Genomic DNA, 23,095 nt, shown 5'->3' on the forward strand with positions numbered 1-23,095 from the left:
CGTGACCCATTGTGTAATCTGAAGCCGTGCGCATGGCAGCCAGTCTTGCCCTATATACCGTGCATTGTCATTGGGAATATGAAGTGATAGCCTTTCCAGGCCACCTGGTATGTCATATAAGCAGTACTTAACAAAGCCAGGTTCTGTTGGGAGTCACACAGGCATCCCTCAAAGCTGCATTTTGTGCTATCTGAGCTATCACCCATGCCTCATACTAGCTGCTCATGGGACGTGGTCTCAATGATGCTATATACCTGATTCCATATGGATACAAAAAAACAATTCCATTTCTCAGGGAGTCCAAAAGGCTTCACAGTTTTCTGTGGAGCCAAGTATAGGAGAATTTAGGGCTGGTAGGCAAAAGAGTCTTACTGTCATTCCACAAGCTCCTACTGAATAAAATACAAACCTGTGCAGGAATCTAGTGTGGCCACTTACTCACAAAAGAGCTGATCACAAAGATTAAACTATGGGAGCAGCTCCACATGGAAAGACTTCTTTAAAGAAACAGTTGCAAAACATCTTAAGGAAGTGTTCCAGTGCGTAAGGAAAGAAACATTCTCCGGGAGATCGAGATAGGCAACTATGTAAGCACATCCTATTACATGCTAAATTAAATCACCATTGCAACATGATACTGTGCTAAAACTCACAGACATCAAAGACAAACGTGACTCTTAGGTCAGGTCAAGAAAACACAGATTAAAGGAAGACAAATTTGTAGTGGCAAATGTTGCTGAATATCCATTATAATAAATGTAAGGGAGGCACATGTTACTAAAACAGCTATTGCATGCAACTCTCACATAGTTTTGATATTTTGACTCCATGTGATGCAACAACTGAAACCTACTCAGATCACATTGCACAGATACAACATGAAAAGAAAATGAATTATTCTCTGTATTTCCACAAGTCCAAGGCAATTATAAGCTCAGGCTGGCTGTTGGTAAATAAACTTGTGATTGACAAGGAGAAATCTTTATTGCTTTGGAGGCTCAACGTTGCAGCTTCGTGCTAAAAACAGTGTGAAAGGTCAGGAAGAGCTAAAAGATGTCTCTGAAGATGTAACAATTTGTTCCTGCTGCAGGTGAGGAAATTTCAGTGTTATGATATGAGCTTTCCCAGTTTTGCTATTTTGGCTGAAAAACCCAGACTTTTGTAGAGTTAATAAGAAGGCAGCAGCTGGATGTGAAATGCATGGTACATGGGAAAATAGGAAATACAAGACTTTCAACATAAACCAAAACTTAAAGAATATAGAAAAAAACATCATTTCCAAGAGTGACATTAGGAAGCATATCTATACATATGTATATGTGCAAATATAAAGGAAATGTATATGAGTTGAAAGCAAAATGCTATCAAAGGTCTGGACTTAATTCCTTCATATAGAAAGAAAAATAATTACTAATTATGCTGCTAAGGTAGGAATGTTAATAAAACATTTTTATTCCATGTTCAGGAAGAAACCACTTTACATGTTTCATCAACGAATATGAACTGCTTTACAATGCATAGTCATACAACACATATTAAGACTGAACAGAGATCATTCTTACCAATTAGTGCCTAAAGTATAGTCTAAGATTTTTGACTGTCTATGGTTTAGCTATTTTAATTCTTGGGTTACCGCATAACTGCAGAAAGACAAAAGAAAGTGAATATTGTGCCAATTTTCAAAAGTAGCAAGAGGGATATGGTAATGTGCCAGTAGTTTTTTTACCCTGGCTGCCATTGTCATAATGGGCACAATATGTGACTAAATAAAAACCAGTTATCATATATTACCACTCCTGGTTCTCTTGCTATTTCTCAAAATGTGAGCTGGCAGTCATGCACACCAAATGTTCCATCATTCCTGAAGTAGTTAAAAGCAATACCTATTTTAAATCAAGAGTTGGTTTCAAGTTGAACACATTCTTAGCATTTATGTTTCATATGTTTTGTACAGCATTTGTTAATATGCAAGTTTATATTACATACAGCTTTCAGCATACATAGCAATTATACACTGAAAGCTGCACTCAGGGAGTGTTTTCCCAAAAAAAGACTGTTGATATGTAATTACTTAGTCTTAGGCCAGTCATTAACTAGTACAATTTAATGTCGGGACAGCAGGTGGTTCCACCCAGACAAATTCCATATATGTATGTGTTATGTGCATGTGTGTGTGTATAAAAACACCAGGGGAGATTTGAAGTAAAAATTATGTCTGAGACCTTTGCACAAAGGCAGAAATGAGGGACATACCTCACTTGCATATGAACTAAATGCCTAGCCATATGATTCAGTAAAGAGCTTAAGAAACATGGAAAATTAAAAGAGCAGGGAAAAAGGACAGGAAAGCTGTTGGAAGTTGATATTAATAGAGATAGATATAATTGTGCCTTTCTTTTTATTTTCCTTTTTTTTAAATCTATTTCTATTAAGCTTTGGGAAAGTCTTACTTATATTTGGATTATGTACAGAAATTCTTCTTTACTTATCTTAGTATATGTCATAGAGGTGATGCTAGTGTGTTGCCAAAACTGATATGTGGTGTCCTATGAACGCACATTTTCATCTTGCAAAGCAGGGTACTGAATCTGCCTCTAAGTGACCAGAGTGCAATGAAGCTGCAAAAGATGTCAAAGCAATCACAGGAAGTTCTACCAGTAAGGTGCATGGGATAGTAAAATGGTAATGCAAGATAACTGCATGGAAAAGAAATATTTCTGGAGTTAGCATTAGCCAGGGGTTCCCTGAAAAGTGATGAGCAATTTTGGTAAGCCCTGAACCATCTCTGGAAGCCAGCCAGTAGGAAGTAGTGTTTTTCAAGACGAAGAAAGAGATTTTGTTCTATCCTGCAATAGTAGGGTTTTTTACTAGTAATCTATTGTGCAAAGATAGTAAGATTTTGTTATGCAAAGATTGAAAAGAAAGTATATGTTACTAAGGTTAAGAATTTGTCTTCTAACTGATTTCAGAATTAGTTCTCAGTGAGAAACATGTCTGAAAAAAGTTTTCTTCTGAGGAATTTTTAGGAGTTTACCAGTCTCAAACTCTATCTTTTTTTGTGAGTGTTTTGGAAATAAACAAGGCATTCTGACTGCCAGATTTGCAGTAGAACAAAGATTGATGGAGTAATACTGAGGACAGGGCAATTATAGAGAACGATCTGACCTGCTTGATAAACTGGTCTGATTAACCATGGTAAAATCTAATGCACTGAAGTGCAAAGTTATGATTAAAGAAATGTCAAATGTATGTTACAATTTACTCCCCCTTACAAAAGGGAAGAGTGTAGTGTGGAAAACACTAATTCACCAGCTTATGGAAGACAAACAACTTGTCAGAACTCTCTAAAGGTAAATGAGGACAACTGGATTCTGTATATAGAAACTGGTAACTCATATGTGACAACAGAAGAATAACAAAGCAATGTAAATCTCGGCGCATAGCAGTAGTGGAAAGGGTACTGAAGTCTACATTTGATAAAGGGACAATGAAGAATTGAAGGGAGTGCAAAAACAGAGATACAGCTGGATATAGCAAATAAAAGGATTTTTGTAATCAGAACATGAATGGTTGAATCTACTGGTTTGACAAAAAGAAAACTGTGATATAAGGTTGGCATATTTTATAAAATTGATCCTAATGAAGAAATAGAGCTATCATGAGATAGCTTTTAAATTACTAGGAAAATATGTAACATATGCTAATGTCTAGGCTCTGGCTAAATTAAATGAGGATGGAAACAAGGTGCATACTTACTGCTGGTACTACAACGTACCTCCATAAAATGTGGTGACTTCACCATTCCTGATATTTGTAGAAGAAGAGGGATCCATTTTCTTCAAGATAGTCTTTGGTCAGCCACAGGTGATCAGGATTAACATTTAAGTAGCTGCATGGCAGGTAACAGGTCTGACATTTAGCAAGTCTAACAAGATGATCTGATGGTAATTATGGGCTTTATAAGTCATGGAAAGAAATAAGATACATGTATAATCTAGTGCAAATACAAAACTGCATTTGCTATTTTACCTTGTTCTTCCATGGCATAGTAGGAGCTAATTGGAGCCAAACAATTCAAGAGCTCTGTGTTATAAAACGGACTTACTAAAGAAGTGCAAGGTGGTAGGACCATTTAGCAAGCAAGACTGGGAAAGCCCAGAAAACTGTCCCTCAACGTTTTGCTAAAGGCTTATCATGTACTTGCAAACAAGGAGTGCAAAGGCAAAGGATGCAAAAACCTAAATATCACTCTAGGCTTAGTTTTAGCCTGCAACAGCTTTGAAGGCCTTCTTCACATCTCCTAAGACCTTTCAGCCTTATTTATTGCCTTATTTCAGCTTGTTGAAATTCCTCTTTGGGTTTCACATGTGAAAGGTGTAAAAAGCCTCCTTCAGGCTTGTTGAATCTTGAGATAAGCCTGACTGAGCTATACCGTGCCCCAGAAAATGTCTAAAGTGAAACCACCAGAGTGGTTTCAAAAAGCCTATCCATTTGGGGGGGGAGGGAAGGGGCGGGGGGAGTAGGATCCTAAAAGAAAAGGTAAGCACAGAACCACAGGGGAGATACCCAGCTCCCCACTGGCATGTGAAGGACTGAAGCTGGAAGCATGAGTGATACTCTGCAAGGAAATTACATCCGACATGCTTGTAGTTGTAAGAACCATTCTTTGAGATGTGCACATTTACTGTGCAAAGAAAGTGAACTGATCATGAGAAGATCAGATCAGCCTGACTACCAGAAGATCAATTCTCAGACTTTAATTCTGGGAGAATAAGTGTAAAGTAAAGAAGAGCTGAGAGCCAGAACCTGTTCATAATCCACACAAAGTATCTTCTGAGAATCTACCCTGGACAAACCACACTGTTATATCTGCAACTTGTCAGCAGGACAGAAATAAAAGCATAACTATATCCAGACTGCTCCCTTTCAGGAACAAGGCAGGCATTTCCCAGACACCCCTCCCAACCACTGACACTTATTCTTCCCTGTAGTCTAAAACAGAGAGTTGCACAGAGCACTATTGTCCTTGGCTGGTGTGTCCTTGCAGAAACATTGTTCCACTCCCTCTGCCAGACTCTGATGATGCTATTTAAAGCTTCAGAGTAACACGACTCAGCCAAGCACACTGTGGATATCTTCATTATTTTGTTGGGAAGGTAGAGGTAAAATTCTCCACGTTAGCCTGATCCTCTGTTTTCTCTTCTTCTCTAGGCTGAACAATCCAAGTGACCTCAACCACTTCTCATACGGCTTCCCCTCAAGACCCTTCACCATCTTCGTAGTCCTCCTTTGGACACTTTCTAATAGCTTCATATCTTTCTTACATTGTGGCATCCAAAATTGCTCACAGTGCTCAATGTGAAGCCACCCCAGTGCAGAGCAGAGCAGGACAATCAACCTCCCTCGACTGGCTGGTGATGCTTTGCCTGACGCCCCCCAGGACATGGTTGGCCCTCCTGGCTGCCAGGGCACTGCTGACTCATATTCAACTTGCTGTTGACCAGGATGCCCAGGTCCCTTTCCACAGTGCTGCTCTCCATGTGGCATGTGCCTTTCTTTCTCTAAGTGCTTGCATGCAGTGTGCCATGCTGTTTGTCTCACCACCACCTTGCAAACCGCCTCCCTAAGATCCTACTTTATGGTGAACTTGCCACTGGCTGCCACGAGAGAGGAGCCCCAAAGAAAAGATACAAGGACTCCCTGAAGCAACAACTCAGTCTCGGGCATATTGAACACCATAACTGGTCCACTCTGGCCTCCAATCGGGAGGCCTGGAGACAGACCATCTATAACGCTGCTGATGTTTTTGAGAAAGCACGCAGGATCACCCTTGAGGAGAAAAGACAACGCAGAAAGAATCGTGCCTTGCAGAGTATACCATCTAAGGAGTCTTTCTGCTGTGTCTTTTGCAACCGGACTTGCCTTTCTCGTATTGGCCGTTTTAGCCACCAACGCGCTTGCAAGAAACCTGGGTAGAGCCCTTTCCAGATCTTCGTTCGCGAAGCCTAGACATGATGACCTTGCAAACGCAAAACACAAGCCGAGTTCATAAAGTATGCATTTAATGTGGCCTGTCCTGAGCATGTTAAACTTAAACATTTAAAGCTCTTTCTCAAGGCAACTAGCACCATGTTTATTATCATCTTAACACCTTCTTCTTTGTGGCTGCACATCCTCTGTACCGTACAATGACACATACTCCACTGTTGTTGCCGAATTGCAATGAATTGCTGCAGTGAAATTCTTTGGAGAAAAAAGTTTCTCTTCAGTCTCTTTTTTTTCATCTGAGATTACCATTTAATAAGGTTGAGCAGGAATCCTTTGCAACCTGCTGGCTAATAGTAAAAGAGCTTCAGTCTCTCTGCAAGTTAAGGGACATAAAGCATCCCCCCTTTTCTGACATTACTTCTTTATCTGCCTTTTCCGTGCCACTGCTGTGCGCAAGGCCTGCATAATGAGGTCTTCGTTATTCAGGATGTTGTATTCACTCAGCTGAACCAGACGGTCATACGCCTTCTCAGTGTATTGAATTGAATATGTTGAATAGGGGGAACAGCAGCCATAGAGATCAACTTTGCCATCTTCCATCTCTGACTCTGAGCGTTTCTGACCTAGGAGGAAGGAGTGAGAATCACTGCTGAGAGAAGGGAGTTACTCTGCTCATAAACAAGTAAACTCTTAGCAGAGGAGGGAAAGAAGATTTCTCTCCACAGACAGAGTTCACAATCTAAATTACTCATTTGTGTTTAATTTAAAAAAACTCCACCAAATAATTCTTATTAAAATTGACAGCTCAGTCCCTGGATCAGGTGAATATCAGCTGCTTCACAGCTGAGGGGAAAGAAAATGGTGATTTTTACTCTTACACATGTCTACCTGAGGCTTACATGGGTACATCGAAGTTACCTGCAAACTAATTACTTGCAAGCTAAATAGCTTAGGGGTTGAAACAGCATAGTCCTGGCATTGAATCTGACATGGTAAAAAAAGTAACTTTTAGCAGCAGAGATGTTTGATGTACTGAAAAGATCCAACATTGAAGTTCAAGAGTTGGAGTATTAAATATATTCCTTTTAATAGACTGTTCATGTTTTTTAACATGTTTGATTACTTACCTGGTGCTTTGTATTTTTGGAAGGTATCATTAATTAGTGGGAAAAATAACAGTATTGGTGCTCCTGGAGTCTCAGCACCATCAAAGAGGTAACACTCCTTCAGCTTTTTCCTGTCTTCTTCACTCAGGTCCACCCTAGGAAAAAGGATTCCCTGCTCAGAGCAGTACTTGCAGGTCTGGTCCAAAGCCTGAGTGAAGGAACAAAGCAGTATTAAGACTTAAAATAGGATTACAGGGCTCAGGAAGTCTTGGAGTCCAGCAACAAAGTGGACATTTTCCAAACTTCTTGTGTGAAAGCTCTGAAACCCCTATTGGAAAGCACTATGTAACTGGAGAGAAGGTTTTTGATTTTTCTGAGTCTTAGCACAATACAGTTGTATGATACAAGAAAAAAAAGAGAATATGTACAACCTATATATGTACAACCTGATGTATCACACTGCAGCATTAGGCTAAAAATGCTAGTGGTTAAGACTTTTAGTAAGAGCAATATAGAAAGCACCTAAGTGTTAAAAAATTTTAGGTACACATGTTGAAGAAGAAATAGGGACTGCTTCAATTACTCTCACCTGTATCTGGGATCCTGCACTATAATTTAAATGCAGGATGACGTCCACCTTTCTCTCTGGTTTTAAAAGTGGCATTATGCTTGTATTGATGAAAAATCCAGTATCTACCAGAGACAGGAATTCATCTGATTGTGTCAGCTGGTTGGGAAATGTGTCTAACACAGTATCTAAAAGGAAAGAATTTTCTTGCTGTAAGTGCAATAGTGCAAAACTGGTTAGCCTGTTTTCCACCCTTACACCATGGCCACAGAGCCCTAACTGGTTACCATCTTTGGTAAGGGAGATTTGCCAGATCCCTTCTCTTCTGCCCTCTCAGTTCCAGTCACATGCAGTTCTGGACAGTAGCAACGTTCACGAAGGGGGTTTATTATGCTTCTCCACTGAGTGTGTCTTTGAACAGAGGAAAGGAGAGCCACCAGCAGGACCTAGTGGCCCAGCCTGAGAAGGTGTGCCACCAGCAAACCATTGGCATGTAGCTCAACACTACACCATATTACATCCTGAAACATGGCCAATCATAGATTGATCTAATAGTGATTCTTCCCAAATCTTCCCTCTTATCTTGGAGAAGGGGTTTAATATCAAATTTGGGGGGTTGTTTTATTCACTTTGTTTATTCTCTCTCTAGGCACAGAGGTCTACTTTTACCTTTCCATCTGCAGAAGTGCGTGTTGCCCAGGTAGTCATTATGCATTTGGAAACCCTTTAGGAAGTTGTGCTCCTGGGAAATGCAGAGGCGGTCAGTGAGAGCACTACGAAAAGCGTTGCCGAGGAGGCCGGGAGGGGTGAACAGACGAGTCTGCAGTTCGTGCAGCTTCAGTGGTAAGAGAGGTTCCTCCTCTGCACAGGAAAAAGCTGTTAAGTTCTATCTGCCTAGAGCAAAGTCATGACTCAAGGTAAGTAATAAAACCTAGTGCTTTCTCTATTTAAAAGGCCTAGGATGAAAAGGATAACAAGCACAAATGACCAAATGAAACAGAAAATAAAAAACTACTCTTACTACTCAAATAACTTCCTTACACAATCCAGACTTGGATAAGAAAAACAAGATCTGGTATCAGGCAGCAATGAAAATCTGCTCCAGACACACACACGTTTGTGGAACAGAATGAATTCAGGCTTTGGAAAACGACAAATGTTGTCCTTCTTTGTATTAACATAGCTCCTACTTGAAGCAGACAAAATCATTTTGCTTTATTAATAATTTACAGATCAATCTTATTGTTTTTGAACATTTTAATAATCTACCAACATAAGTGTTGAGCCCTCATAGATCACAGGACTAGAGATTTTTAAATTTTTCAGTTGTGCTTTGCAGTATGAGACATCTGACATCAAGTCTATCTAACAATAAATACACAGTAAGGAAAAAGTGTGATCGCTTACCTATATTGTCAATTTGGTCCCGGGTCCACCTGTGCCAGAAATCTTCTGACGAATGGGACAAATTCCAGATATACAACACATTGAATGAAAACAAACTACTCCACATGCCTGTAAAAGGAAAGAGCTTTCTAATTCAAACATTCACATATCATGAATCTCAAAACTGTTATAATGAATCTCAAAACTGTTATCATGAGATGAAATTTGTGAAGTTTATGCTTTTCCATAGTTTATTTTAAAATAATGAGGTGTAATTTTTGTTTGGCTGCTGATTTTTAAACCTTTTTTTTGACATCCAGATTTTGTTTTATGGTACTTAGGGCTAGAAATTTTTGTGAAATAATATGATTTAAAGTTTTTAGGAAAAAAACCCAAGTATCATGAAGCTTTTATAAAAAAAAATGGATGAAAGGTTGCAGTCTGAGAGATTTGATGGGGAATTATATTGATAAGGGCTAATGATCTTGTAGCCTCTGCGTTTGTAGGATTCTCTTTTTGAGAATGAGCCTGTTAACACACCGAGGGATCAGTTTTGACCATGTATTTTTGAGCTTGAGAAGCAATTTCTTTGGTTATCCCTCAGGGCACAAGTTCTTGCTGTTCTTTGATTCAGCGAGTGCAAATGTATGCACATGCAGCACAGACTGAGGCTAAAATAGTACAGTACATACTCCTTCCTGCTAAGTGAAGTGGCCAGTCAAAGAGAAGTTTGCATCTCTAATCAGTCACAAGCTGACAGCTTCTCTCTTTGTCTGGAAAACACATATCCACACTCCACTTAAGTCTACAGCAGAAATGTTTTGAGTATGGCTGTGCTGTTTTCCCTCCAGTCTTGCCTGGGCAGTGTGGAAACTGGAGGCAGTGACATGTGGCCAAAAGGCTCTCTGGAGCAGAGGGCGCCTGGCATGCCCAAACACGTGCCAATGCAGTGGAGAATCAACATGAAGGCTATATAAAATGTCTATAAGGAGCACATGAAATACTGACTACCTTATTTTAGACTGGAAGCAATACTTTATTATTATTTCAAACTAACTTTAAAAATGTAAATAACTATTTGACTGTCATTTTGAATTTTCTTTTTTACTGTAAACTGAATACATTACAGTAAATATTAGTTCAAGAATGAGATATTTATCCTCTCTGGTAAAACTACCCTGTTATTCATGCACCAATACTTTATTAGTGCTTAGTTTATATAGCTCACAAACAAAAAAGAACACCCCCCCAAAAAAAAACAAACAATAAAATCGTTTGATGTTTTTAATAGCTTATCTTCCAAGAAGCAGATCCTGGATTCAGGGACCTTCTTCATCAATCGTCCCATGAAGAACTCGCTTCCAAAATCCTCAGTGCGAACAAAAACTCCATATTTTTGCAATCCCACCTCATATGGGGTGAACTCCACCCATTCTGTGAAAAAGAACACAAAGAAGGGAGCAATGCTGTACTACAGCCCTCAAAATAATTTTTGTAGTTAATTCTAATATTTCAGACCTATAGCAATGAGTTGTAAGCATGGTACAAACAAAAACTCATGAACATGAAAAGGCTTTGGAATGTTTTTGAGTCTGTTGCACAGGCAGTCACACTTTTACCTGACCACAAGGACATTATATGAACACACATCAGCCAAGGTTCTGGTCTTTAAATGAGGGGGGAGGGTTTATCACCTTAAATATAAAGACAAATGACTCTCAGAAGTCTCTTAATTACCTTTGAAATCCAGAGTGCTATAGTTGTTCTTGACATTGACTGCAGTATAGATAGGAAGTGGGTTCTGACCATGATCAATGGCCCGTTGCTGATCAGAGAGTCTATGGTTGTCTTTCTGCGATTCCAGAAATATGGTTAAACTGAGACAAAAATTAGCATTAGAATATTTTCTCTGCATCTAAGCTTGTAGGGCAGAAAAATTTGTGCCTCTAATGTATAATATGTGTTATATTCTGAATTTTCCATATTTTTCAAAATTCTCATAAAAGTGTTCTGTTACTGAAATACCTGCAGACATGCAATTTGATGACAGATTATTTGATGATTCATTAAGATGAAAGTGGAAGGAAATAATGAAGAACAGAAAGCAATACTTTTGGTATAAAACATCTTAATTCGTTATGCTGCAGGTTTATGTAAGACCTCTCACATCTTTCAGAAGTCTGCAGGTCTGTTTTTTAACACATCTCATGGGCATGCATAAAGTCTGCAATTTTGTTATTTCTAAATAACTAATTTGCAGAATATGCAAAAAAAATTAAATTACAATATCTTTTTCAGAATGTTAGGCTTGGAGTTTTCTCAGAAAAACGCATCCAAAATCTCGCAAGCAAGAATGTTGATTTCCACCGTGGGCGAGTATCTACAAGGCTGGCACCAAGTGTTTTGGAAATGGCCATGCATTTGTATACACACAGTCTCGTAACAAACTACTGCTCTCAGATGAAACAGAAAAATATCTTCTCCAGAAACAAATTTTCTGAAAATTGTAAGCCCTGTAAATGCTGCTTTATGACATACTGTACCCCATCATGCAACAAAGACTCCAGGACAAGCCCCCAGAGGTCTATAAAAGTTGTTCTGCGGCCCTCTCTTTTCCGTTGGCACAGCTGCTTTTTGTAATACTTCAAATACTCCAAGGAAAGGGAATTTATTTTGCATTTTGTCATATGTTTTCGAGCCTCACTGATTTGCTTGTCGAGATCCTTTTGTGACCAGTCAGCATCTCTATACAAGTTTGACATGGTCCTAGGAAGAGGAAATACATATTGGAGAGAGGAAAAAGTACATCAAGGTTTGAAATAGGCAGTAGCCACATTTTATGTTTCTATTTCAAGTTCTTGATTTGAAATTAAGCTTTTCTGTCTTCAGTTCCCTAAGAAACTGTCATGTTCCCTTTGAAGTCACAGTCATTATCCCTGTCAAAACAGCTTGAGCGATTTTCCATAAACTGTTCTTAGAAGAACACTTGTTTTTATGTTTTTGCAAAGTATGTGACTTTCCCCCACGATAAGACTTTAATCTGTCGATTTTGGAAGAAGATCAAAAAAGTAGGACTGCTGAGAAGATATTATAGATAGACTCCTGTATATCAGTCCCGGCCTACTTCAGCACATCGGAGTCATCAGGAAGACTCCAGCCAAGAGCTGCCCAGTCCTACTTACCATGTAGTACCAGACAAGCCAGTCAGGTACGTGGCACAGTCCAAGACACCGAGTTTCTTGAGCCCCCGCAGACTGCCATACAGTGCTGTCAAGGACCTCATCCCTCCTCCTGTAGTCATGATGGCCACCACTGGGGTCTGTGCAACACACAGACAGAAAGGGCTGGCACAGTGAGCTGCAGCTGACTGGGGCTCTCAGCAGAGACCTCACGATACATACAGCCTGACACCACCACATGTGCCCAGACACAGATTTCCTTCTAAATGATTTCTACTGAAATATAGGCTACCATTCATTTCATAAAGGAGAACAGGAATAAAAGCAATGACAATTTTTGCTAAGGCATCTGACACTTGTCTCCAATGTGTTCAACATAGATGTTTGGTAAAAAACAAACAAAAATGCATTAATTCTAACCAAAAGAGACAGTGAGGAAAAAAAAAAACAGTTGAAAAGGCAGGAATTAAAAAGAAATCTCACAGGTCGAAGACAGGAGAAGGATTATCAAAAAGGATAACAATCATAGTGTAATGATGTGGAAGAAGCCATTTCTATATAAGGAATATTTAGCCAGGCTTGCAATGAAGGAGAAGGGTTAAAATCAGGATAGCAACTGCAATGGGCACAAACAGCAGGATGATTTCAGAGGTATGGCATTACTGAAGGTGTACATAAGTTTTGAGATGAGGAAACACCAGGAAAAAATTTAACTGGGAAGAAAAAGAGGTCATATTATGCCATTATGCCCTCACTGCTAAGCACTCATCGGAGGTTTTGAATATTTGCCTGACAGACCTCATGGTTCAGCAAATCCTGTTGCAGCTGCAGGACCTTCTTCAGAGCAGGAGCAACATAATTCCGCCTTTTGCATAGAAAGTCTTGTTCCTGCACGCAGAGATCAAACCCTAAACGTACATCAAGGTGGTCTGGGCTGGAGCAGAGATCAGAAAAAAGGAATATTCCGTTCTATTATTGGTAGACAAGCTCAGAGTTTCCAGTACAATAAATTAAACCAGATTCACGAAACACCATATTTGCAGGAGAACCCTTTTCTAAATTCCAAAGCAGGTATACAATGCAGCATGAAAGAATCATAGAAAAAGGGACTACTAAATTTCTAAGCAGTCATCAAAAGAAAACTTAAGGAAAGACATTCCTGCAGCTAATTTCTGAGACATCTACTGTCTGTATTATCTCATATTTTAGCCTGCACTGAGAGCTGCTAGGAAAAACTTCTGATATTTGTCTTGAATTCAGCAGAAAAGTTTACCTACTTCATGATCAACAGTGCTAGGTGATCAGCCATGCTCTTGCACAGTGTTATAGAAATGGTAAAAGACTATGCTGAGCATAACACTGGATAGCATAATTGGCTTGTAATATTTTTTCTATTTTATGCATCTTTTTCATTATTCATGTCTCAGTGTGGGTTATCTGCATGTATTACACTACATTACATATAGTTGCTTTCAGCTCATGTGAACATCACATCACTTGATCACATAACCCACTGTCCTACTCTGAATGCCTCCTCCTCATTAGTAAAGAGCCAAGGGTGAGATGAGTTCAGCAAAGTACAAGTTAATCTCCGAGAGTGGCCAAGTCTCTTACCAGTCTTCTGCCTTCGCATATAAATCAAATCCTTTATCCTGGAAAGCAAGAATGTGAACAATGTGAGTGTGACAACCTGCTTTTAGCACTTCAGCTCTGCAGCCTCAGGAGGAATTTTAGCTTGTGCCATTCTAGCAATGGATAATTGAATAATCCAACAGTGTATGTGAATTGACTGTACTGTTTTACTGAAAGGGAAGCTGTTCAGTAATTCCTAATGTTTTCTAGTAAATGTAACATCTGAGGATAACTGCTGTTTACGGAGTAATGATAATGTATACCTTACCCATTTTTACTAACAGCACCTCTCTTTGGCAGCCAGGCTGCAGCCACAATACCATTCTACACAGAAGCATTTGCTTCTTCCTTTCTGTGGCTTGTACCCCAGAACAGCTGTGGTCCTTTCATTCTATATGGATTTTTTTTAACCATGAGTCTAAAAGTGCTTTGCAAAGCATGATCAGAATCAGCAGGAGTCTGAACCTACCTCAGTCAGTTCAGCTGCCCCATGGGTGTGTTTTTCTCAAAACAGAGCCTCAAAATTTAGCATGAAGTAAGATCAGGGTGGGGTAACAAGATGCTCCATGTTCCCACATCCATTCAAATAGAACAAGGCACAAGCTGAATGAATTGCCAGAAGATCTACCACTGTTTGGTTGTGTCATTTTTGTCTGCAGGCTTTCATTGTCAGAATCAGCCCCCTGGTAATCATTAGGGGGCTGCAGACTTTCACATTCAGGTTTCTCAGCCTCTCCTACACAAAAGCAGGCACTCACCTCTGCTAAGATCATGTTTTCTCCACTTGGAATGGAATGAAGTTCCACGTTTGGAGAGCCTATATCATAAACACGTGAGCACTGACAAAACACAAATACATTGAAGTTTATATTGTAAGGAATGTTACTATCTGTCCACAATGCCAATTAATGTTATTATATATGGTTCTTGATATTTTGCATGTCATTACTATGTTTTATAAAGCTCAGTTGGAACATACTAAGGAGGGAGGTCGTTTCTTCCCTGGTAGCGTAACATCCAGCGTTGGCTGCTTGTATCTGGCATAGTGGAATTTGGCAGGAGATGAGGAGCTGAAGATCAGATCAGATCCCAGCATAATGTCTTGGGTGCCCTCGTACGAGCCTTGCACTCTAAAGGAGAATTGTTTCTCTAAGGAAGCAACGTAAAAGCAGACACAGAGTAGTTTTATCGTCAAAATTGGTAACAAAGATTCATACAGAGACTATCACAAGGCTGTTCTCATATTTTGGATTTGTTGGGGTTTTTTTCATTCTTACATTAATCTAACTGTCTTCATAATATTAGCACATCAGCTAAAAAGAGCTGATGGACAAATAACCTTACTTGATAAAGACTTTTTCTCATTTTTCTTCTTCTTCTCAACCACCTGAACTTCTAAGCAGCAGATTTTGCGAGACTGTAAGAGACGTGAACAATAAAATACCTTATGACAGAGAATTTTCCAGTCTGACATTCTGTTTCCTAATCTAAATGGGATACAACCAGGGCAAGGTAGGGGTGCAGGGTGGATGAACAGGGCTTACAGAAGGGAGAAGATAAGGGCAAAGTGAAAAACAGCACTTTGAGGATTCCAACAGATATTGAGAAGACTGATTTAGACAAAAATAATGAGGAAGCAAAGCTAATAAATGAACAAATGTCATGGTTGGAAAGTCCTTGTGTAAGAACCACAGTTATGAAGGCAGGAAATGACTTGTGCCATCGCTTTGGCAATACGGGAATTTCAGGAAGAATTCTTCAAAGGAAGAATTCACTGCTGGACTGATGTCTCAGATCTAAACCACTTCCATGTGTTGCCCTTGCAACAGCAACGGGATGTTGGCGTGGGGGATCTCCCTGCTATTCCAGCCTCAGCCTCTCCAGTGCTGCCTTCCACAAGGATGTGTTGTGATGAAGTGGGAAATGGCAGTGTTTCAGTGCTGGGTTTGCTCAGTCAAAGGGTATGTTGTATTATGACTGGGAGTCAAGTGAAACAAGTGTGGCAACAGGACAAGAAAGATTATGAAATACAACACTCACCACTAGTACTCCATTAGTAATGATGGTTTCAGGAGGACCTGAACTAGGAAACAGAAAAATACATTTATAATAACTCATTAAAATTACAGTATAGTTCATGAGCCACACCCTTCCCCTGATCTTCCTCTTGTTTATTTTTAGCTGCACATTGGATTTGAAAGAAAAGTCCCAGGAGAGTCATGGTATAAATTTTCTCACTCTACTCTTTCAAGGCACAGTTGTCATCTTACTGGCTCATCCAGTCCTGGAGTTAAGCAAAAAAAAAAACCCCAAAGGTTCTGCAAGGCCAAACCATGTAGTGATTTTATACCAAGCCCCAAGCTGAGGCCATGGATGGTTTCGTGAAATCCATTTTTTTTTTAAATTACAGTTTGTCGTAGGATGGGACAGTAAAGGCTCTAAATCAGAAATCCAGTGCATTATTCCATGTTGTGCTTTCAAGGGAGGCGAACCCTCACGCTGATCTCAAACACAAATGCATAACAAATCAGCAATATTTTGGTCTTAAATAATATTCACTACACCAGACAAAGAAAAAGTTTTAGGGTGTTTTTCCTGTCTCCCTGAAGTTCATGGGAGGTCATCCTGGCATGCACTGATTTGTTACACAGCTCATAACGTAGATTCCTTGGGAAACCATGTTCATCAACAGCATCATCAAGGAATGATGCACTCCAGACAATTAGACTACATTATTTCATGCCTCTAAATTGTTGTTTCTTTTTGCTATGGGTTATGTTGCATTTCAAGTTTACTTACATATTATCCAAGGCAAATCCCACTTCTAACTCCTCTTGTCTCTGGAAAATAAAGAAAGGAAAATGTTTTTGGCACTAGTTTACTGAAAGTCTTCATAATGCAAGTTCTCATTCTCATAGTATAGGTATGCATGCATTATATTTGACTGGCAGAGCATTTAAAATAGAAGCACCTACCACTTCACATCTGTGAGTCTTAAGCCTCAAGATTCTTTATTGATAGGAAGCTTGTGGATGGCTGGGATAGCAGTTTTTAACAAAGAAAATGTTTGGCTTGCCTGTTTCTGTGGGGCACAAGGGACAGACCTAGGCAGAGATGCTGTCTCAGAGAGAAAAAGGGGATCAGCTGAAGGGGCCAATCAGAACCTTCTGGTCTAAGGAAGAGAAATGGTGACATGCAAAGCAGCTGTGGAAGAGGAAAATCACTTTGTTTGGCAACAGGTTGAGGGCTTTGGGTTAGAGGTAAATCTGACATGAAGGCCTGAACTGTGGAGTGGTAGAAAAGAGTATAATCCCTAGGGGGAAGAAAGCACAGGCAAGAGGAAAAGGAAAGTGGAGGCAAAGGGATGAGGAACAGTGAAGTGAGATCATGCTGTGGGTTACTTAGTTGCTCAAATTACCCACTGAATTAAAGACAACAAAAAGTTAATAATACAGGAGAAAAAAATTTACAAAGGCTTGAAGAGTATGAGCTCTAACTGCTGTAGCTGCGTGAACACCATAACAAAAGGCTTGGATATGGTGCCTGTAACCACTCAAATAGTGATTAGCTGGGTTACAACCAGACAGAATTTTAACTTCACCAAGGGTTAGTGGAAGTCCACACACTACTCCTCTGGTATTTTGCAAAGAAAGAAATTCTCAAATAAGGCATTTAAAGACAATGAACCACAGGATTGAGTTCAGGTGCATGTAGATAAGGTAATTCCTCAACTGAATGGTGCATGACATGCACAAGAGACTAGGACAAAACTGGAAAAAGAGAATGATAGACAGAACATACCAGGAGGTGAGATGTACAACTTTCAGTCTCCCTGGACATTCAAAATAGGATTATTTCTTGCTGCCAAGCTGAGAGGCATGGCTTAGAAACCTTATTTAAACACCTATGCCACAGTCCATAATCAGGAACTAGTCTGGTTTGACACTTAGTTCTGATCACAGAGTTATTACTTCCTAATTACTAGGTTAAGTAATATGGTATGAGAAAAGCATCAAGCACTGGCATGGACACCCTCCTCAATCCTCAACTGGGGCAAGCTTAGCAAAGTCAGAATTTTGCCAAGACACTTGAAATTCATGAGCCCCTGTGGCCAATACCAAACCCTTCAGTGTGCCTACAGATCCAGGTGTGAAGAGGTTTTCTCATGTCAGACTGAAAAGCAACTTCCTTTATGTGGCTGGGCAGCCCATACACAAGAAGAAAAAAAGAGAAATTTTACAAATAACATTTTAGACAGAAAAGCAGACAAACATTCTTGCCAAGCAATTCCATTTCTTATTTCAGACCTCACCTGTGAATCACACTTGAAGTGCATGAAGACTTCCTCTCCAAGGGAAAGTTTGGCTATATCAAAGTACACTGTGAAGAGATGGTCATCTTGAGTAATGACATCCTTGTCATAGAGAGCTAACTCCAGCACATTCTGGGAAAGGAAGGGAAGGACTTTAAAAATGTGTAAGGTTTTATTAGAAGCAGGAGGTCCTGGGGACAACTGTTTTAAGAGTTGTGAGGTGCGAGAGGACATAAAAAGGACAGGAAGGGAAGGAGATGGAGAGAAGATCAACTCCATGTTGGCATCAGCCTATGAGGTGGAATGAGATGAAATCACAGACATCTCAAATGCCATATTGTACCCGTGGCTGAGAGAAACAATCATCTTTCATGTCATGGAAAACCACCATAAGGATACATCTTATTCTCACATCTTTCTGCATCTCTCCTTGCCTCTTTGGGAAATTGCTTGTGTCCCCTTTGCAGAAGGACAAAACCTGGCAGTTGCTCCCTAGATCACAGGAATCAGGGAAGTTCCAGTTCAGTACCTTGACCTGACTCTGGATCCTGAAGTAGAAGGTTTCGTTCCAGACTGGATCTTTGCAATTCTTGATGGCTTTAGTCTGAAATTTGTCACTTGAAGCGGTTGGCAGCCACACGCTCACATAGCAATCAGTCTGGCTTACTGCGTGTTAAAAAACACAAACACATCTAAAATGAGGATTTGCTCCAGAAGAAAGAATGAATTGAACAACATGAAGTTTTGTTTTCAAAGCAGGGTACTATGATACATGATGGCTTATTTTTCCAACATAAACATTGCAATTTAGGTAATAGGAATGGAGAAAAAACATTCTTCTCTGAATAGATGTGATCAGAGATACAATAAATATGTTAAAATCAAAGGAGTTTCTCCTCCTTCTACGTCATCAAGCAATTACTTTAGCCCAGGATAAAATAATCCAGGACAAACGCAGCAAGGGTTAAAGAAACAAAGTGATAGTTTTTCTTTTAGCCAAACAGAATATTAAAAAACCCCCAAACAAAACACTAAAAAAAGTTTCCTGATTTCTGCATAAGTCAATATACAATCTTCTCTTATATTTTAGTTGCAGGGCAGCATAACAGAAGCTACAAAATGTAACAACACCTGATGGGCTTTTGCCTGGGAAAGCTGGCACATGGGGAATTGTGGTATTACTTTGCACTGAGGAAGCTTTGAGGACAAACTAAATTTGAAATAAGGCTACTCGATTTTCAGTATTTACTCCATTATCCCGACCATTTTGTCTTCTTTGTTACATAAATGTACTCCAGAGGATAACATGGGAGTTCTTTCCACATTTCTTGCTTTCAACAGACTGCAGAGCTTTCACTGCTGCCTTTAGGGACGCAGAGAAATATGTGCGATAGGCACAGCTGTGACCTTATAGAGTTACTTCTGCACAGAACAAGGGCTGATGCAAAGAAGAGCAACACACTATGTTCCTTGCTGGAACCAGCACACCAATGAGAAGACTTTCTCTGTCCATGGAAGAAATCTAGAAAGCACTTTTTCTTGAAGCAGGACTAGCTAGTAGCCTGTGAAGGTGAATGGGACTCCACAGAGCACTACAGATACTTACATACATCTGCCTGGTGGATATTTCTTGCTCGTATGACTCTTACAGTCAGTAAGTAACACAGAGACGATTGTATCTGCAGGAACAAAACCAAACATACAAAAAATAGGAATGAATGCTAAAGGTAGGTAGCATTTAGAAGGCAGAAGTGATCAAGAGAGATAAACACCCAACTCATGAACAACTTATTTGAATTTTCTATGCAGCTATGAAATGGCCAATAGGTTTACTCCTGCTAACATCTATATCAAGTACGAGACAGAAAGACTTCTCTACATCTATAGCATGATATGAGGATTTGTCTTATTAGATAATTTATTTGCTTCTTATCTATAATCTAGTTGTATAAGGTGACAAAATTCAGACCCAGCTTGGGAGAAGATTTGCTTTTTAAATGTTCAGTGTAGAAAAGATGCCTTAGACTTTTTACAAGTGATAAAATTATCATCATGGTAATCACCTCCTATCCAATTATTACACATATTTGGTCTGCTGGGCTATGGGATATGATTTTCTCATATTCCTGCTCTTTTAAATGTATAGTACTCCCAGAGTTAAATGCTGACCTCTGATCCCCCAACTGATTTTAAGGTCAGAGAAAGAGATTGCTGCTTTGCTTTTCCACCATGCTATGCACTGTGTATGTGTTTTTCATTTACAGGGTTATAACTGCCCTCTGGAGCTAAGGTCACCTCTGATATCTTCTCATGAGAAGTTTATCTCTAGTTTTGAACCTCATAAACTCTTCATGTCTGGAGTTTCTTTGGACTGTTTTATATAAGAAATGCAAACTCTTTTACACCTGATAGGAAATTCTTGTTTGTTCCCTTTGGCTTTCCTCTTTCATATTAGCCCATGTCTCTGACCTCATGACCTGCATGACTTCTTAGCCTCTCATATTGCTGCTCTGATCTCATATTGGAGTCCAAACGTGAGTTCATATCTCTTCTCCTTTTACCATAAAATAAACAAATAAATAACTTCCACTCAACCCTTCATTTCTACTGTCACAGACGGGGGGGGAAAGACACAAAATGCTGGAATATAAATCAGCAGAAAAAATTTGCTCTAAAAGACCTAAAAGGTGTTTGTCACAACTGCAGGGCCATGCACAGGTAGTGACTCCACCTATACTCTTCCTATACTGCAAAATTAACATAAAAGACGATTGCCTGTCCTGAAGTGGCATTAGCATGACACTGACCTCATTAGACCCACTGAGAAATATGTGTGACACAGGTACTGCAGGAAAGGAGAGCAGGACTTTTGCTCTAGTTGGTCTGAGCAGAGCAATTTGTTATGTACTGTGTTAATAATGTGCTGGGCTTACCATTCATAAAAAGTGAAGTGCATCAGCGTTCATAGGCTTGGTGGAATATATGTCCATTTGATGTCTCTCAAAATGTTTAACCTGAATGTATTAATACATGCAACCAGGACTTATGAACATATGTCATTGAGATTGGTGGCAATTAGCAAGTAGACTAATGAAAAAACAGATAAAATCAGACTCTAGGTAACTAAAGTATTCCCTTCTAGGAAAAGTCACCAATGACATTCATGCTGTTCAGCTGCACAGCAGGTCACCGTTTGTGTAAATCAAGGATGTCAAACCACTGACAAGAGTCCAAAGAGTAACTGTGGATCAGACCATCAAGGGCACTTGTATTCATGTCTAAAACCTAAGGCACAGAAGTGAGGCAGGTACAGAAGGTGTTCAGTAATTACAGAGCCTATAACTGATGCTGCCAGTGGCTGGCTTTGGAGAAGGCAATTCTTGGAAGGGCTTAACTCAGTTTCATGGTTCAGGTCCCTTGGAGCCACCTTCATGGTATGTGATGAGTCCAAAGTGCCAAGAAGACAGTACAGATTGAACAAAATATTCAGGCTTGTCGATGTGCCCTGTCATGACCAGGGAGCCTTAGCTTGGACATCACAGAGCTATAAATAACAAATGGCCAAAATCCCTTCAGCATTGTGAGTTTTGCCTAAAAAATTTTAGATGTTTGATGTCTTCTTCTGAACCTATGACCCCAGACATATAGAGATTTGCATTTTAGGGTGTATTTTCTCATCTTTGGGGTTTCCATTCAACTAATGAACAGAAAGTGTTGGCTGTTCCTTAAACTGTAAGCACAGTTGCTCAGCAAATTACCCCATCACAAAAGAGAACAAGGGTGAGTTCCTAGTTATTACTAAATGACCTCAAAGTAGAGAGAAGGACAAAAAGCTTTTCTAGCATATCTAGTCCTCTCATTTCATAGAGGAAAGATGTCATGTCTGAAGTCTCCTTGAAAACTACTAGTTTTTTGTGGAAGCTAGAGAAGGGATTAATTGAGGAAATCAGCTGTTGAAAATCCACTTCAACATTCTACCATACTCTTTGTGAGAATAAATGGCATAATTTCCCAGCTATTACAATCTACACTGGCAATAATTTTGCCCCTGTGCCTTAGCAAGACATATGTAGAGAAAGCCTATTCAAACCCATCCTTTAAAAGATATTAGTCTTGTTAAAACAGAGGTTGTTTCCTATGTGCCAAGGACAGGAAACCGCATTAGGACTTTAACATGAAGCAAGACTATGTAAGTGGAGTGATCAAAATGATAAGCGGGACTGTGTTTCGTGGAGGGAACTGGATGGGTTACAGTAGCTAATTAGACTGTTTGGCAGATGCTGAACCCTATCTGTTTTCACCCAGTCTCCACCCAGCTGGAAAGTCCCTTTTATAGTTTCCTTTTGAAATTCTCCTTTGTGGTACCTTTGTCAGAGAAGTCCACTGTTCCCCTTCAGGATTCAGCCACATAGTTCCGTCTCCTAGCCGAGAGGTTTGAGAGGTCAGCTCCTGCAACCAGAAGGGCCAACGTTATCTCTGGAAAAACCATCCTGTCTCTTAAAGGCAATCCTCATTGGGAATTGAGAACTTCAGAACTGCAGTGACAGGGAGCCCATGATCAGTGCTGGCTGTAGAGCCTTGGCAGGTACAGGGGTTTCCAGCAGTGCCTGGTGCCACTACCTATGCTGCGCTTGCCCCAGTAAGCCTGAGCAGAGGCGTAGCAGCCAGTTAAGGTCCACCCTTTGCATGACACACGGGGAGGGGAAGCAGCTCCTGCCCCTGGCTGTTAAAGGAACAGCAAACCCGTCTCCCAAAAACACACCCTGTCATTAATCTTTCACCTTGAAGTGCACCTCCATGTTATTTAATACTTATTCTAAGGTTGCATATATCACAATATCCAAAACTGAGAAAACCCCTAAATTTTCAAAATACTCCCTTTGTAAATAAGTTCTTACTCTCCAAGCAGTTTTCACTTCCTTCC

General features: G+C 39.9%; 1 protein-coding gene across 1 annotated transcript; it reads right to left on the bottom strand.

Moving 5' to 3' along the window:
- Positions 1–6,397: 6,397 nt before the first annotated feature.
- LOC113963292 (cytosolic phospholipase A2 epsilon-like) lies at positions 6,398–22,623 on the bottom strand. The gene is made up of 20 exons (XM_027674251.1): positions 22,537–22,623; positions 19,778–19,850; positions 18,701–18,837; positions 18,172–18,303; positions 16,659–16,699; positions 15,900–15,942; positions 15,199–15,276; positions 14,839–15,006; positions 14,618–14,698; positions 13,842–13,879; positions 13,026–13,173; positions 12,231–12,367; positions 11,592–11,814; positions 10,786–10,900; positions 10,347–10,482; positions 9,070–9,179; positions 8,332–8,523; positions 7,684–7,850; positions 7,116–7,302; positions 6,398–6,611 (listed from the first exon to the last, which is right to left on the bottom strand). Exons 1-20 carry the CDS (start codon positions 22,579–22,581, stop codon positions 6,403–6,405), a joined length of 2,460 nt encoding a protein of 819 aa, XP_027530052.1. The 5' UTR covers positions 22,582–22,623; the 3' UTR covers positions 6,398–6,402.
- Between the last annotated feature and the right edge of the window lie 472 nt (positions 22,624–23,095).

The sequence above is a fragment of the Neopelma chrysocephalum genome, unplaced genomic scaffold, assembly GCF_003984885.1.
Source record: "Neopelma chrysocephalum unplaced genomic scaffold, ASM398488v2 Primary Assembly neopelma1_24, whole genome shotgun sequence".
In the NCBI taxonomy this organism is placed as follows: domain Eukaryota; kingdom Metazoa; phylum Chordata; class Aves; order Passeriformes; family Pipridae; genus Neopelma; species Neopelma chrysocephalum.

Bases quoted from the DNA above. Each gene is read 5' to 3' on its own strand.
- LOC113963292 (XM_027674251.1), bottom strand. From the start codon at position 22,581: ATGTGGCTGAATCCTGAAGGGGAACAGTGGACTTCTCTGACAAAG. The intron at 14,699-14,838 runs GTATGTTCCAAC...GTGTTTTGTCAG, and splicing joins AGAAACGACCTCCCTCCTTA to TGCTCACGTGTTTATGATAT. The intron at 7,303-7,683 runs GTGAGAGTAATT...TCCTTCACTCAG, and splicing joins GTGCAGGATCCCAGATACAG to GCTTTGGACCAGACCTGCAA.